Source organism: Salarias fasciatus, chromosome 12, assembly GCF_902148845.1.
Source record: "Salarias fasciatus chromosome 12, fSalaFa1.1, whole genome shotgun sequence".
Taxonomy (NCBI): domain Eukaryota; kingdom Metazoa; phylum Chordata; class Actinopteri; order Blenniiformes; family Blenniidae; genus Salarias; species Salarias fasciatus.
The window spans coordinates 20224363-20241048 of NC_043756.1; the positions used below are offsets into that span (position 1 = coordinate 20224363).

The following is a 16686-nucleotide window of genomic DNA, read 5'->3' on the forward strand; positions in this document are numbered from 1 at the left end:
ATGTGTAAACCTTAAAACTGTCAAGCATTGTTGATGTTAATCGTAACAATTACTCCAGTTTGAAAATAAACACGAGATACTGTGTTGTTTTTGTTGCTGTGCCTTATAAGCGACAACTAAAACAATGACACAAAAAAAAAGTAGACATTTTAGTGTGTAATACATCAACATAGAGAAGTTTCTGTGTTTGGAATAAATCACACAAACATGGTACTTTTTGATGTATTTGCAATTCAGCTTATTTAAGTCGTACTCATACTTTAAAAATACTGAAAACGAAGTGAAAAAGGTTTTCTTAAAAAAAGGATAGCTACATTAAAAACACCTGTACCTGTACATGTACCAGAAATCCCATTAGTTTAGTCTTTGCAGGCCGGTCAGTGGAGGGAGCCGCGGCCTGGGCCGGCCCGTCCGTCAGTAGTAAACCATTCACAGGAGGAGAGCGGCGCAGCCTGACCTGCTCAGACAGTAGTGTTTCACATCACGGCGCAGCTTTGAGCCAACAGAAGTCACCAGCGGTCGGTACAACTGAGGCAGACATCCTCTGATCTTTGGATTCTCTTCAGGGGAGCAAAGTCTGTCTCACATCCACACCGTCGGTCAGGACCCACAGTGACCTGCTGGCAGGCTCCGCCTCCTCACACTGACACCCTCTGATGCCCTCTGACCCTCACTTTACTGTGCTTTCTGAAAACAGAAACAGTCAGTCTCAATAAAAACATCACGTGACTCGGTAAGATGTAAAGACAGCGTCGATTCTGTCAGATGATCCAAAGTTCAGACGTGATAAAATAAAGTCAGAAGTCTGTCTGTAAAGATTTCTGTGTCAACAAAGGGAAACCGACTCTGCAACAAAATCAAGTTACAACTTCTGTCCTCTTCTTACCGTTGCGGCGGTGACACCATGCACTTCCAGAGGACGGCATAGAGGCCCAGCAGAAAGGCAATGAACACCGTAGCTGCAATTAAACCTGAAGGCACAGAAACATGCATATATTTGTACATTACTAGAAAGTATAACTTGTAACATTTTGAACTGGGGGGCTTTCCCAGCAGTTTATATATTTGATAACTGAGTAATGATTTAACAATAAAAGCTAAAAAGTGAGACAAACTGAAACTTTAAAATAAGCCAGGGTGCAAAACTGCTCAATAATATCTAAAAAATAAAAAAAGTTATAACGGTGCAAGGAGGGAATGAAGCCCAAAGGGCTCGTACAACATTTCCATCCCTTTCCACAATCAAAGAATTTAAACGTTGCTGAGGATTACAAGACGAACTTTGAAGCACTTAAAGAAACATTTAAAGAAGCAAAGTGTTGCGAGAGTCATTGGTAAATGTTTAAACCGGAAAGATCAAAAGGCAAGAAACAATGCACAGAACAATCCTTCTAAATAAAAGATAAACAGAACAAGAGTAATCACTAAAAATCAGAGAAAGAAACAGAAAACAGACTGTGGAGAATTTGATGAGGGATTGTCTTCATTGAGATTAGCGAGACGAGGGACAAATCAGGCTGCAGTAAGTGAATGGAATAAAAGGATAAGGATAAAGATGTATGATTAAAAACTGTTTTCTTGGATTTCTTGTGAGAGCCAATTCCAATAGATTTAAACAATCTGACTGAAAATCACGGTCCGTTCCTTTGATGCCATTCATTCCTGATGAAATTTGGACTTTTGTGATGCAACATGACTTCTGTGTATTTGCTGATCAGGCGGGAGTGAGAGGCGTTCCTGTTAGCTGCTGACTCAGGGAGGTTAATCTTGTAATACTTATGTTTTTCAACTCGAAAAAAGGATCCTTCAGTGAGCATGAAACCAGAAGATTGTGCTCACCGGGGATGATCCCACCGCTGGTGAGAGAGTCCTCTGTCCATGGAGGATGAGTGGCAGCTGCTGTGGAAACTTCAGGAGGAAGACACCAGAGATGCCTGATCACAATATGAACTCTCACAGTGTGTCACAGTAAACCCAATTATGACTCACAGTGGGATTTACTGTGCATTTTGATGACTTAGTGATAATGTGATTGTGGAGAAGGAATATTGTCGAACTTACCACACTGAACACAAAAACATTGGAAGGCTGTGTGAAATGCTATCCTTTATTTATTTATTGATAACAATATCTCAGATTTATACTTTAATACTGATAAAACATAAACATGTCATATTAGGAAATGGTGACATTTCACCATTAATGGAAAATATAAGCTCGTTCTGAATTTTGAAGGGACCACAAAAAGTTTGCACTGCAGCATTTATTCTTTATTTTTAATATGCAAATATTGGAGGGACATTAATCTCAGTTTCTGACACAGCAGATAAAAATTCGACAGCACGTGAAGCTCACCATTCCTCTGCTCAGCAGCTGTATATATAATGTGTTCTCTGAAAACTGGGTCAACCATCTGAAATGCAGCAAAAACAACCATGTTTGAGCAAAAAAAAGCAAACATGCAGGCACAGATCAGCAGACGACAACAGCGAGGAGTGGACAACAGCTGTTCTCATGCAGAAATCGGGAAGTTTGACTTAATTTTTGCGTGTTTGGAAAGAAACTGAATGTCAGTTTTAGGAACAACAAGTCGTGCAGATGTGGAAACTTTCTGCAGGAAGTCAAACAATATGGAAAAATCAGAGCGGCGAAGTTAACCTGACCCGACTCAGACTTTATTTTGGTTTGTCTCCAGAGTAAAAGGTGTTGTTTTCTGTCGCTCACCTCGGAGTTGTTGGTCGTCCCGCTCCTGTTTCTCACCTCGCTCCACATTTCACCATGTTTGATGTTTTTAGTTTCACCTCAGCAGACGCACCTCTCCCGCTGCGTTCAGGGGCCTCGTTTCAGCTCGTTTTTTACAGCTCCGCAGGGAACAATTGTTTCACTACATGCCTTTATTTTTTCCTTATGTTTAACAAGCTCATATTTAATGATACTGAATCCATGCAGAAGTGTATGTGGGCCATCACGAAGATTCTATTATGCCATATTTTTGTCATTCCTTTTTATATTGTTAATTTATTCAACATGTCAAAATGAACATCTGAACATTTGTTTTCATGTCTACTTTATTTCGATGCCACAATGCTTTTCGTGCAGTTATTGTAGCAGCATGACACATGGTTGCATTTTAGTTCTCCTATGAAGAAATTTTTAGTTCTCTCAATGCTCCACAAGGTGGTATTATAGCCAACATTCAGTCCACACAGCAAAATCATGTAAATTCAATCCCAGGTTTCGGTGGCCCTTCTGTGGAGTTTGCATGTTCTCCCTGTGAGTGACACATCTAGGCACATCTATTTGGGGTTAACTGTCCTCTCTGAAGTGAACGACTGCCTGTGGTTCTGCACTACGATGAACCGAAAGCCTATTTATGTTGTCACCCACCTTTTATCCAGTCAGCTAGCAATTCAACCACCCTGCGGTCTTGAGGTGGATAAAGCCGTGTAGAAGATGATTATGAACGGCCTTTCTCACTCCAGCAAAACAGTGGATAATACATATTACAGGTAAAACTATTCCCATCCTTCTCTGCTTTATTACAGGCCAGCCTGGGATCATAAATCTTAGCAGAATAATGTCCACCAGTAGTTATTTCAGAAACAAACAGCACATAAGGAAGCATTCTTCACTTTCTGAATGACATTAAGGTGCAAATTGAGGGGGGGAAAAAAGGATACCAAGACAAATTGTTAGTCCAGACAGAAAATAACAGTTTATTATAAGTTTTTATTTTCTTTTTGCAGACCACACCTGGATCAAAAACTTGAACGGAGATAATTTAACACACGGGTCAATAAGACTTGACCTGAAAGTAGCTACAGCATTGATCTGACGATATAATCAAATTCAACACAAGCAGGGTTTTTTTTTTTTGGAAGAAAACAAAAATCTCAAAACAGCAACCCTGGAATCGGTTTACATGGTAGTGAGCCAGAATAATTGCATACACAAACATCAATTCATTGTCCAATTTAGAGAGAATTTCTTTATTTCCTGTACTTTCAAAAGGGACTCACGTTGACAGTCTGCAGATATTGCACGAAAGTTTACACTGTAAAAGCAGAAAGAGCAAATTCAGACTATCCACTCCTCACACACACACAGGCACTCAACATCAATGCACCCTGTGACTGGATGATGCACATCAGCAACTTATCCACATGTACAGCAGAGAGAAAGAAAGAGCAGAGAAACATCTAAAGTACACAAAGGCATCTCTTCATCCTAAACTCAGGAGCCGTATCTGAAAGAAGAATATTTCTATTCAATCAAACCTACAAGTAAAGCAAACCGTAAAACGTTGTCAGACGTGGAGTGTCTCAAGAGTACGATGCGACTCTTAGAGTAAGTTTGAGCGTTCAAAATGTTACACCCATTTCAGCAGACAGGTGACGAGCACAGAAAAAGAAAGAAGAAGAAGAAGAAGAAAAAAAAAAAAGAGACCAGAGAGTACTTGGAGCCCCTGAGTGTCCCCAAAATCACTTCAGTCACAAACAGGATGGAAAAAAGGATCAGTGATTCCAGCTTTAAGAGTCACAGCGGAGCCGCAGACTGAACACAAAAACCTGCATAAGTGTTGAATATATCAGAGTGAAAAGCGCGGCAGCGTTGCTTCGAAAAGTCTTCGGTTAGCCACACCGCGGTAAGGCTGCTTCTAACCGTCGCACTACGTTTGACCTCTACTCTCCCACTTCTCATCAGCTTCAAACACCTGCACTCAATAACGCAAATCGTTCAAAGTGGGAATGTTAGCGATTTTAACACAATTACACAAAACAGCAAAGACGTTTGGTTAACTAAATCCAGTTTGCTTTTGAGAACAACTCATACTGAAATTGTGCGGGATTTTCAGACCGCACGTCCAAGCAGCCGCCCGCTGCCTCTGCTCATGTTAGTTTGAAGAACAGCCTCCAAGCTGAGGCTCATGGGAGTAAATAAACATGGCCACCTAGTGGGCACAGAAGTTAATAAGAAACCAGGCTTCAAAGAACGGAAAGGATCACTCGCCGTCGGAATATATAAGACTGAGAGATTGTCAGAGTTGCCTTGAAGCAAAAAGCACAACTGTGGTTAATACTGGCTGAAGATTTTTGAAGTCAAATTGCTGAGATCTGAATAACATAGAATGGTTCTGAAGACGTTTCAACGACACACCAACAACACACGACGTCACACGAGCATGTCTTCAGCTGGTATTGATACGCCACACAGATGTTCACCCATTGAAAGGTTAAAAATCACTCGAATCGTTACTTTTTCCCCCGACCAAACCCCACCGCTCCTTCAGCCCCCATCAGTCACAATCCAGAGAGGTCAACAGTCGGACTGGCCGCCCCCCCTCTGGCTCTCATGCCCGTCCCGGTGCCCCGTCTGCGCTCAGACGGCGTCCGCCCTGTCTGCGTTGAGAGCTGGTGGCCGGTGCGTGATGGGAGTTGTAGGAAAAACAGAAAAGGCAGAGAGAGGCGTCGCCCGAGAGGACGAGGCGGCGGCATCACATGATTTCACAGCATGAGTTTTGTTTCCGAGCCTGCGGAGTGAACACAGGCAGACACCGTCAAACCCCCGACCCACGGGCCACACGAGGGCAAAATAGCATCAAAATTAATTTTGATGGCTAACAATATAAGATATATAGATGTGAGAAAGAGTCATCAGTACTTACAGTCTTGTAGAAGGCTTTGGAACAGTCTCCCAAGTGTTCGGACTTCGCCACGAGGTCGTCCAGTTTCTCTCCTCTTTCCAACAGACTTTCCATGGTGTTGTGCTACAGGACACAAGATATCATAATAACTTTCAATCTGACAGAGATATATGCTGACTGTAAAAACAACTACATGAATAATGGACTCTGTAGACATAGCAAAAGAAATAATTTAAGATATTCACATCTTTATGCAACAGTACAGAAGTGATTTGAACACTTATCAGCCTTCATGAATGCAGATAAAGGGAGCTGCTCACCAAAATAATCTTTGTTTCGTCCAGCTCTGCCTGCACTTTGGTCATTGCGTCTGCCTCCCTGGGATTCTGAGGGGGTTGGAGAAGACAAGACTTAAACGGTCATCTATTTAAAAACACTTTGGTATTTTATAAGAACAAACTTTGATAACATCTCAACTCGGTTCATATGCTTCATATTTTTCATATCTCCGTGCTTTTTCAACAGCATATTGCCCCAAAACACTGAGAAAGTAACACATTTATGACACAAAAATGTGAAAGTTGTCAATATTTTCTCTGATGACAAACATACCTGGTATTTAGCAAGGTGAATATCCAGTGCTTTGTAGTTTATGGTGTCAGGATTACCTGTGGGCCAGTCTATACTGTCCACTTGCCTTGAAAACTCCTCTAATACCTGAAACGTTTTAAATGAAACGTAAAGCCAGCTCAGTATTGAAATATTTAATTCCACAAGAGCATGTTTTATTCAGTGTACCTACCTTATCGAGTAATGTGAAACACACTCTCTGTGGGTATTCTGCGTCTGCGATGACCACAGCACTCAAGTTGTCATTTCTCACATAAACATGGCACAAGTACTCTGAGGAGGAGGAACCACACATGGAGAGAGAGAGCTCAAAACAACATTTCCAGTCTTACATCACAATGCTGATGTGCGTTGATTAGAAAGCAAAAGTAAAACCGGTTTTAAACGAAACTTGACAGAACTTGCTTTGTAAAAGAAACTCAAATAATGTACCTTCACTGACATTTATTGATGCCATTGTCATGAATTACTTTCAGTGATTTAGTGTATTTATTACTAAAATGCTTCAGTAATCCATTCATGTGGAAAAATGAGTGATGAAAAAAAGATGAAACTAGTTTACATGTTTTTACCTTGTTCTTTGACAGAGGCACGGCTTCCTTGAGACGATCGCTCAACAATCAAGGCACTGGTGAAGGTCATGAACTCCTGGACACTAGTCAGTTAAGAACAAATGGGTTAGACAGGGGTATATTGTATGTATAGAAGAAAATCTGTTTGCTCTGAAAAACTCCAACATCACATTTATGGCAATACAATCTAACAACATATTTGTTTTGGACTGTATATTTAACACAGCAGTACATTTAAAAAGACCATTCACATCTAAAACTTCAAATGAAATGACTTGAAAGAGCTTTAAATGTTCTTCATGTTCAGGGATGACATGGCAGTTCAGAGCAGAGCAACATTTCTCATGGACTGACAGTCAATTTAATAATCTGAGGCACTGAACAGTGGCATAAATAGCCACTACGCTTTCCTCATAGTTAGAACTTGGGATTGTGTCCGAGTCAGGCCTTACATATCTTACATATGCATGCATGTTGTTTTCTCTGAGTAGTCTGGTTTCCTCCCACAATCCAAAAACATGTTTATGAGGTGAACTATTGACCCTAAATTACCTGCGATCTGAGTTTGACACCCCTGGCACAAAAGAACAATGGGTGGATTATTTCAGGGTGAAGCTGACATGCTTTTGCATCTTCTCTAAAGACGAAGAACTGATGTGCTTGACAAGTTTCCTGAAGGGACAATAAAATCACTCATATGAACTTGTTGTTTGTGCCCCGCCCCTGCCACTTGTAACATGTGTTTGGAGTGATGTTAGCTTTACTAAAGATTGTTAGAAGATGAACCAACCTGTGCCTATGCCTGTGTGATCACAATAGGTTGAACCACCTTAACTTGCGAAATGATGCATCAGACGTACCTGGAGCGCTGGAAGAAGCTGAAGGAGGACAAGTCGTAGGCCGCTTTCAGGAGGTTGGCTTTGGTCGCTCCTTTGTGGAGGATGCTGAGGCTGAATAGCTTCATTTTCCCGCTGTATCTTCACTTTGCGGACACAGAAACACAGTCCCGGTGAGCTGCACAGTGAGGTGACACAATCACAATCACATGAGAGGTTTATCCCCGAAGCAGCTGAGCCAGCCAGCGCTCCGCCTGCTAACAGAGAAAACTCCACAGAGGAACTGACTGTCAACCTGGACTTCCCGTGAGCAAAGTACGGTTCAAACCAATCGCTTTCAATCAGCTGTGAAAACTAGCAAACTGGAAGATAACAACTAGTAAAACCTGATACTGATACAATCGTAGTACAAAACTTGTTTTGTTTGTGTAGCTCGCTGTTAGCTACACAAGCTATCAGGCCGCGGCTAACTTACCAGCTGTAAACCGTCTGATTCCCGTCAAAACAACAGAATGTAAGAGAGATTCCTCATTAACTAAATCTGCTCCTCTTGTACGACAGACGCCACGCGGTAAAATCAGTTTAAAGTCGGTAATAAACTCACTACTTTTAGAGTTTTCCTCATAGACTTAAATGGCCAATCACCACGTCACGGAGCCCAAACTGTACAGCACGGAAATGACTCCGGGGGAAACAACAACCACATCTTATTGTTCCGGTTGAAACCTCTCGGTTTAGTTTATTTACTTATTTCACGGAATGATCAAAACATAATGATAAATTACTGAGAGTTAACAATTAAAACCTCCGTCAATAAATAACTGAGTGTTCTGAGTTGGTGAAACAAAACAAACTTAGAAACGAAAAAGCTTGTTTGTTGTCATTTTGAAAGCTTTCAGCTGGGAAAGTCCCTCAAATCCATTACATACAAGGCAAACAACACCATCACCCATGATCAAATACAAAGATGTAATGATGTTGATGAAGAGTTTCTTATCTAAAGATGTCACATTAGAAAGTTGGGGATGTGCCCTGCAGCTTAAATTGACTCATATTATGTAACTGACATAAAGTTGCTTTATGACAGTCTACATTAGTTGTATATTCACATCACTATCACATGAAAACAATGCTGTCAGAAACTTAACACATTTCTAGTGGAAATTTAGTTTAACAGTGGCCAAATGCATAACATTTTCTATTATTACTCACATCACATCAGTTCTCATTCGAGTAAATTAATTATTGTCATCCTTAGCTATTTTCTCGTTGTTATCGTTACTATTATTATTATTATTATTATTATTATTATTATTATTATTATTATTATTAGCCTATTCCTCTGATTTTTTTTTATTAAATTATTTTTTTTTTTTAACAAATTCTTTATTCTACCACTAGTTTTGCCCACCAAAAACACCACACCCCCAATTGATGTTTTCTCTGGTGATCTTGCTCCATTTAACAATTCCGTCCTGGCCACTTACCACAGTGTAACTAAGTGTTTTCCATGTCAGAAGTGTCCCTGTTATTCATTTCCAGGCAACACATTGAAATCCTTTTGGCATGGAAACCACAGAGGCTATGGGTGCGTCTGCTTCCAGGCCGCCTGCTCCAGGAGGACTAATCATTTTTTTCTTTCTTTGAATTTATGTTGCAGGGATTAAGATATTGAAATTACAACATTAAGTGCAACATCCAACTGGAGGTTTGACATTTTTGTTCTTTTTTTCACTCTAAGAAAAGGTTCATCACTGGAGTTACATTTTCTGATGAGCATTGAACGTTTGGGGCAACGTGTCTGCAACAATGAGGATGAACCCGTGGTTATTTTTGCATAAAGGTTTTCCAAAATCATCGGGAATGAAGAAAAATGCATTTTTGAAGTGAATGAATGAAGATGTTTTTCTTTTTCCTTTAAATCGTCAGCAATAATGATGCAAATCTTATAACTTCTGTACAAACCTCTCCAGATCTTAGATTTGACCAGTCAAGCTTTGAACAGACTGTCGATATGTAAATGTTTTCCTCACAGCTGCTCCGAGGCACTATGTAATGCTGGGAATATATACATCAATGGACAAAATCCCCATGAAAGGATAAAACATTTTTCAGTCTTTGTGCAAGGTGCAAACAAGAGAAGAGAGTAAACCACTGCTGCTGAGCACTCATGGTCCAGAGGAGACTCAAAGATTAATCCACATCGCCATAGGATGGACAAGGTAACAGTATTGTTGTTGTTTCCAAGTATAACTACTTCATAAACGTTATACTTGTGTTTTGGAAAAAAACAAAAAAACAAAAACAAAAAAAAAAAACATATGGCTCATGTATGTTGGTGTTCTGCATATTTCACCAACCCTGATCAACCAGTAGCAGTGAAGGAACTCATCAAATCAATGAGTATCTAATTTCGTCATTTCTGACATTGTTAGAGTGCTTATACAGTTTGGGCTATCCTCACTTGACCCCACTGTGTTCCAGATAAGTTGCCCATTTTGAGCCAAAAGGATAATAAAGGTTCTTAAACATTTGCTATTTGTTCTACACATCTGGCATGAAAGATAAAAGCACTGGAATCTGGGAATTGACAGAATACAGATGATCTTTTTTTATGCTGTAGCAAAATATATGTAAAGGGATTCTGGGCTATTTGTACAATCTACCAAGTGCATTTTTCTAATACACATTAACATGAAGTGATTGCAATCTATCCCTGTCTCAGGTTTATACTCGTGCAATCTATCATCTTGTTCATTTCATTCATTTCCCACAGATGAAATGTCTCCTAACCTTAGTAAGGATCCATTATTTGGGCAGTGCAATTTCTATATCATCAGTCCATCACCCAAAAGCATGGGACATACAATCTGCATTTCTCCAGCAAAAGACAAATTACTCATCATATATACTTCAGAATCAAACCAGAAAATTATGGAATGGCTTTAACTGCAGCTTTTATAAAAGATGAGATTATGTACAGTTTATCTACAGGCTCAAGGCTACAAACTCACTCTCACCATTGTAGATGAAGTCAATAATGCGATTCACAATTAAAGTCAGTGTAGAAACATTTGAAATATTTGTTTGCACATAAATTCACAGTTGAAAACAAAATATGGTAAAGGTGTATCACAAAATTAGCAAATTCTTGTGCAGAACCTACTTTAATCTCTTCAGTGGAGACACTGAAATACCTGAATTCAAAATTTCATTCATGGCAAACCTTTATTCAAAACTCTATCTATCTATCTATCTATGTATCTATCTACCTATCTATCTCGGCACCATAAGATGATTGAAACAAGACTTCAGTGACTGAGTGGAAGAATTTGTGATGCATTAACCTTCTTAAATAAATGGTAATACAAGATTAGCTATCAAAAGGGGTTCATGAATTTCATCACGAATGTGATAAATGCAGCACATGCCTCACCATGTGACAAAGCCAAAGGTCTCCACCTCATTGCGCAATGAATTGTACAATGAATCAGCTCATGTGCCAGCGTGCACGAGCGCACTGACACAGATTCCTTGATGTACAGCTATACGCATGCACTGAGCCTACAGTTCTTTACATCTCTCTTTCCTGTAATCGAATAGCGCAGTTGCGCAGCCTTGGAGGTTTACTCGGTGAGAGACAGCTGGAGATCCATCAGGCCGCTCTCTGTGCAAACAGGCCAGCGGGTTAAATTAACCAGATAATCAGCTATTGACAAGCACTTGGCACACATTCAATTCTTCCTGTAAATGGCCTGATGGTGAAAGTGTGTCTGTGTGTGTGCGTGTGCCAGGGTACCTCAAAGTTTTGCATACAGTTGGAAGGTGATGTGTGTTGGTGTTAAGATTTAAATAGGTTAATATGGCTATGATTCCAGTTTTTCCCCAACTACTCATCTATCTATCTATCTATCTATCTATCTATCTATCTATCTATCTATCTATCTATCTATCTATCTATCTATCTATCTATCTATCTATCTATGTTAAGGTAAGCTAAGGTAAATAGTACGATGTATCCAATGGAGTATATTCAATCACATTTATTCCTTAACCTCCACTGACTGACAGGACTTCATTAGGTAATTGTTACTCTTTCACTTAACTTTTTAATGTGTATGAGGGCTCGGGGGGTGGGGGTGGGGGGGTTGGGGGGGGGGGGATGGGCACCACAGACTCCTCACAGACCAAGGACAAGGTTAAAGTGGTCGTGACCTCTAAACTTGTGAACTGGAGCTGTGGATGAACTCAGGAAACCTCCACCGTGACACTGCTGGAACAAGAGGGCATTCATCCCTCACTATTGCTAATTTTAGACCCGTTTCTAATTTTACAATCAGACTTTCAACTCCTCTGTAGATTTTCTGACCCTCCATTGTTGAGCAACACTTTAGTATCGTACGATGTACTAAAGAAGGTTACGCTGGGTTGGTTTATTATGTAATATGTCAAGTTGTGAAATCTGAGCTCAATTGCTGCTGCATAAAGGCAAATAAAAGTTATAAAACTTTTGAAGTGACAGAAGAAAGAGAGGAATTCTGCAAATTGGTAGATTCACAAGGTCTACTGTTAGGATTGTTTATTTCCTGAAGCAATATGGGATTACTGCAGCAAAAGATGAAACACTCTTAATGTATATCTTCAGAATCAACGTGGAATATTATGAAATGGCTTTAGTCACCTGCTTTTATGAAAGATAAGATAAGCTCATGTAAACTATGCCATCATGCTCAAGGTTACAAATTCACCCTCACATTTCAGACTCAGTTACAGTAATAACGCGATTCACCGTTTAAGAATGAAACGATTCAAGACATTTGTTTATTCAGCTAAAATAATTCACAGTCAAAGAGAAAATTCTAAAGATATTAAAAACTAAATATTTAAAGAAATCCCAAGATTAGCAATACATTGCCTACTTTATACTCTTCAGTTGAGAAATAACGAGAATAAAGTACGTATGTATTATTATTATGATCATTATGATGAAAAGCTGCAAAAGTTGCCATTTAAGATACCTTAAGTAACAATTCTCTTTATTTTGATTCAAAGAAATTTTACTTAAAACATTTATCATATAAATATTAATCACTTTTGATTTGAGATGCAAAAAAAGAAATATATATATTCTCAATAATAATGTCACATCTTGCAGAAGATATAATGGAGGAGACTCTCGAGCTAAACTGTTCATGAAATTTATCTATCTGTCTATGTAATCTGTGTGTGTGTGTGTGTGTGTGTGTGTGTGTGTGTGTGTGTGTGTGTGTGTGTGTTTGGGGGGGGTGTGAGGTCTGAACCGGCCAGATGGAGCAGGGCTGGGAAGGGGTGGGCATTTGCGTCTTGTGCGTCCAGCCCACTTTACCTGAGCATAAAAACAGCTGAGGATCTCATTCAGAGGCACTCACACCTCACTGACTCTGCACACACACAGGGTGGACACACTCTCAGCACACGCCTGGAGACACACACACACGTCTGTTTAGATTAACCTGTGAAGATGCCTTGCGTCAGCTCCCACATCGACCAGATGGTGAAGGTGAAGGTGCCTTGTGGCTACAGCCCTGTGGTTGATAAAATCCTCATGGTGAGATCTGATTATTGTCCACAGCTACTAAATACACCTTTATTTGTTGTTTATCTGATCGCTGTGTACTGTGTATTGAAGAAATGTATTGCCCAGAAATGTGAAACCGAGGTGTCTTAAAGAAAGGACTGTTTTTTTTTTTTTTGTGCACCTTCTGACCTTGTGCTCTGTCCTCTGGCGCCAGGTGGAGCAGATCCTGTCAGAGTTCAGGCTGAAGAAAGAAGAACTTAAAGAAGTCATGAAGAGGATGCAGCGTGAAATGGACAGAGGGCTCAGCATAGAGACACACGAGGAGTCCAGCGTCAAAATGCTTCCAACCTATGTTTGCTCCACTCCTGAGGGATCAGGTACACGGACATCGTCCATACACAGCCCCCCCTCCCCCACCCTGTGTCAGTTGTCTTACAGTGTGTGTACTGTTCTGTCCTGACAGAGGTGGGTGATTTCTTGGCTCTGGACTTGGGGGGAACAAACTTCCGCGTGATGCTTGTGAAGGTGGGAGAAGACGAGGAGGGGATCTGGAAGATTGAGACAAACAACCAGATGTACTCCATTCCTGAGGACGCCATGACAGGCACCGCTGAAATGGTGACTTATTATAACACGTTCAGTTATTCGTAGAATCCTTAAGCAGCTAAATGAAAAATGGATTTTACAAAAATGCTAATTATACCACTATGTCTCTGAAATCTCTCTCTGCAGCTGTTTGACTACATCGCTGAGTGCATGTCAGATTTTTTAGACAAGCACCACATCAAGCACAAGAAACTTCCCCTGGGTTTCACCTTCTCTTTTCCCGTGCGACATGAGGACATTGACAAGGTAGGATTTATCACTGCCTGTTGGATTTAGCTCCAAACAACGAGCTTCCAAATTCAGCACATTCATAAAAATCCTGAACTTTTTGTTAAATTTGCACATTGAAAACGAGTCTTTCATCCTTACAGGGAATCCTGCTGAACTGGACCAAAGGTTTCAAGGCCTCTGGAGCCGAAGGAAACAACGTTGTGGGTTTACTCAGAGATGCAATCAAGAGACGAGGGGTGAGTGAGCGCCTAATGAAACGGCTTTCTGGATAAACAGATGCAGCCGAGTAATGCCGGCGCTTTGTAACTTGTGACCAGGACATTGAGATGGATGTGGTTGCCATGGTGAACGATACAGTCGCCACCATGATTTCCTGCTATTATGAGGATCGCCGCTGTGAAGTTGGGATAATTGTTGGTAAGGAGCTGTACACACACATACACACACACACACACACACACACACACACACACACGGACAAGCTGAAATGACTTGACGTGCGTTTCCTGCTCTTTAAATGAAGGCACTGGCTGCAATGCCTGCTACATGGAGGAGATGAGGACTGTGGAGCTGGTGGAGGGTGAAGAGGGCCGAATGTGTGTGAACACGGAGTGGGGGGCGTTCGGAGACAACGGGGAGCTGGAGGACTTCAGGCTGGAGTACGACCGAGTGGTGGACGAGACCTCGATTAACCCCGGACAGCAGCTGTGAGTATCTCTGAGCACTCAGGTCAGACACTCAGCACGCTCCAACTCCCTCAAAAACAGCCCCGATCAACACAACACGGCCGTCCGGCGCACGCTCACCCGTGACCGGTGTCAAGGCCGCGTCATCTGCCGTTCAGGCGTGAAGCGCTCGGCACGGAGAGTCAAATTTAGACTGTCACTTCAAACGTGCCGCACGCTCACTTCCTCTCTCATTTGCCGTTTTGTGGGGATTAATCACCCTTTCCCTGCGGTTCTCACCTGACCCTCACCTGAGGTCTCTGGCTTGTTGCTCGGCGACCAGCTGTTTTCCTTCAGGATGTTTGTCAACGGCCAGAGCCCTCGCACGTCACTGGTCCGTCAGCGTGTGGGGGTGTCAGATTAATGACGGTGCCCGACAGGCTAATGGCTGTTTACCTTCAGTCCCTTTAAACACACTACACAAAAAGAGCCTATCAGCAGTCAGCTTCTTTAGCACCACTGTCATCTTCCTCATTTGTTCCTCTTCTCCAAATACTTCAGGGAAAAAAGGCGATGTTTGTTCACAGCTTCTAGGAAACTGTGTTTTTGTGTCTGCCTCATTTTTTTTTTTTTTTGGAATATCTTTAACTTTTTAATGTGTTTTCTTCTCTCGTCACTGGCAGATATGAGAAGCTGATCAGCGGGAAGTACATGGGAGAGCTGGTGAGGCTCGTGCTGATGAAGCTAGTGAACGAAGACCTGCTGTTCAACGGTGAAGCCTCAGAGCAGCTGAAGACGCGTGGCAGCTTCGAGACGCGCTACGTCTCGCAGGTGGAGAGGTGAGCATCAAGGAAACTTTAGGAAGACTTTATGCACCAGCCTGGAACTGTTTTTTTTAAATGTTATAATGAATGGACTAATTGGTACAACACAATACAACACAATACAACACATCCTCTAAGACTGTCTTTAAATTATTACTTTTTTGAACATTTTTCAGTGACTCCGGGGACAGAAAACAGATCTACAACATCCTGTCGTCGCTGGGCGTCCTGCCCTCAGAGCTGGACTGTGACATTGTGCGGCTGGTGTGCGAGAGCGTGTCCACTCGCGCGGCTCACATGTGCGGCGCCGGGCTGGCCGGCGTCATTAACCTGATGCGGGAGCGACGCAGCCAGGAGGACCTGAAGATCACCGTGGGGGTCGATGGCTCCGTCTACAAGCTGCACCCATGGTGAGGAACAAGCTGACGATATTTGAATATTAAATATTTGATGTAAATATATAAATATTTTGATGTGTCTTTTCCGTGTCTCAGTTTCCGTGACAGGTTCCACAAAGTGGTCCGGGACCTGACGCCGCGCTGCGAGATCACCTTCATCCAGTCGGAGGAGGGGAGCGGGCGCGGCGCCGCCCTGATCTCGGCTGTGGCCTGTAAAATGGCGGCGTGCCTGCTGACACAGTGAGGCGCGCTGGGCCGTCTCCCCGCTCAGGACCGTGGGCGGGAAGGACCTCACTCTAAAAGTGGAGGCTGTTGATGAGCAGCTCTGTTCGTCCTCGGGCTCAACTGAATATCCGTCGCCGGACAAGAAAGAGACAAGAAAGCATCAAACCGCTTGTATTATAGACTGTGTTCAGTAGTGTTAGACCGAGTTGTAGCAACTTCAGTGTTTCTAAACTTTGAGAAGTGTTTCACTGTTGCACCCACAGCATTAGGTTACATGAAAGATCTTTTCTTTGAAGGATCCTTGTGTGTCGCTGCTCGCTGGACTGAAGCGTCTCAAACATGTATCATTGATGAAAAGTGTATTATAAATACCAGAGCAAACTACTTAATGTATACTGTTTTATAAGTGCTCTTGTAAATTATGACTAAATCACGTTCATCGGTGTGTTGTTTGATTATTATTTGTGAGAAATGAAATGTTTTCTTTGATAACTCTCT

At 41.6% G+C, this 16686-nt stretch overlaps 2 protein-coding genes across 4 annotated transcripts; one reads left to right on the forward strand and one right to left on the reverse strand.

Annotated features, from left to right (window-relative positions):
• Nucleotides 1–3696: 3696 nt before the first annotated feature.
• Nucleotides 3697–8357, reverse strand: ykt6 (YKT6 v-SNARE homolog (S. cerevisiae)). 3 transcript variants are annotated; one of them, XM_030105122.1, is made up of 8 exons: nt 8158–8357; nt 7707–7828; nt 6847–6929; nt 6447–6547; nt 6257–6361; nt 5965–6030; nt 5666–5767; nt 3697–5530 (listed from the first exon to the last, which is right to left on the reverse strand). In XM_030105122.1, exons 2-8 carry the CDS (start codon nt 7808–7810, stop codon nt 5495–5497), a joined length of 597 nt encoding a protein of 198 aa, XP_029960982.1. In that variant the 5' UTR covers nt 7811–7828; nt 8158–8357; the 3' UTR covers nt 3697–5494. The 3 variants fall into 3 exon arrangements, with proteins under 3 accessions (XP_029960982.1, XP_029960980.1, XP_029960981.1); XM_030105120.1 differs by having other exon boundaries at nt 7707–7860; XM_030105121.1 differs by having other exon boundaries at nt 7707–7860; nt 8287–8333.
• A 4810-nt stretch (nt 8358–13167) lies between these two features.
• Nucleotides 13168–16207, forward strand: gck (glucokinase (hexokinase 4)). The gene is made up of 10 exons (XM_030105118.1): nt 13168–13269; nt 13454–13616; nt 13703–13857; nt 13972–14091; nt 14217–14312; nt 14394–14493; nt 14600–14783; nt 15425–15580; nt 15742–15975; nt 16060–16207. The coding sequence occupies exons 1-10, from the start codon at nt 13183–13185 to the stop codon at nt 16205–16207; spliced, it is 1443 nt and encodes a 480-aa protein (XP_029960978.1). The 5' UTR covers nt 13168–13182.
• The last annotated feature ends 479 nt before the right edge of the window (nt 16208–16686 follow it).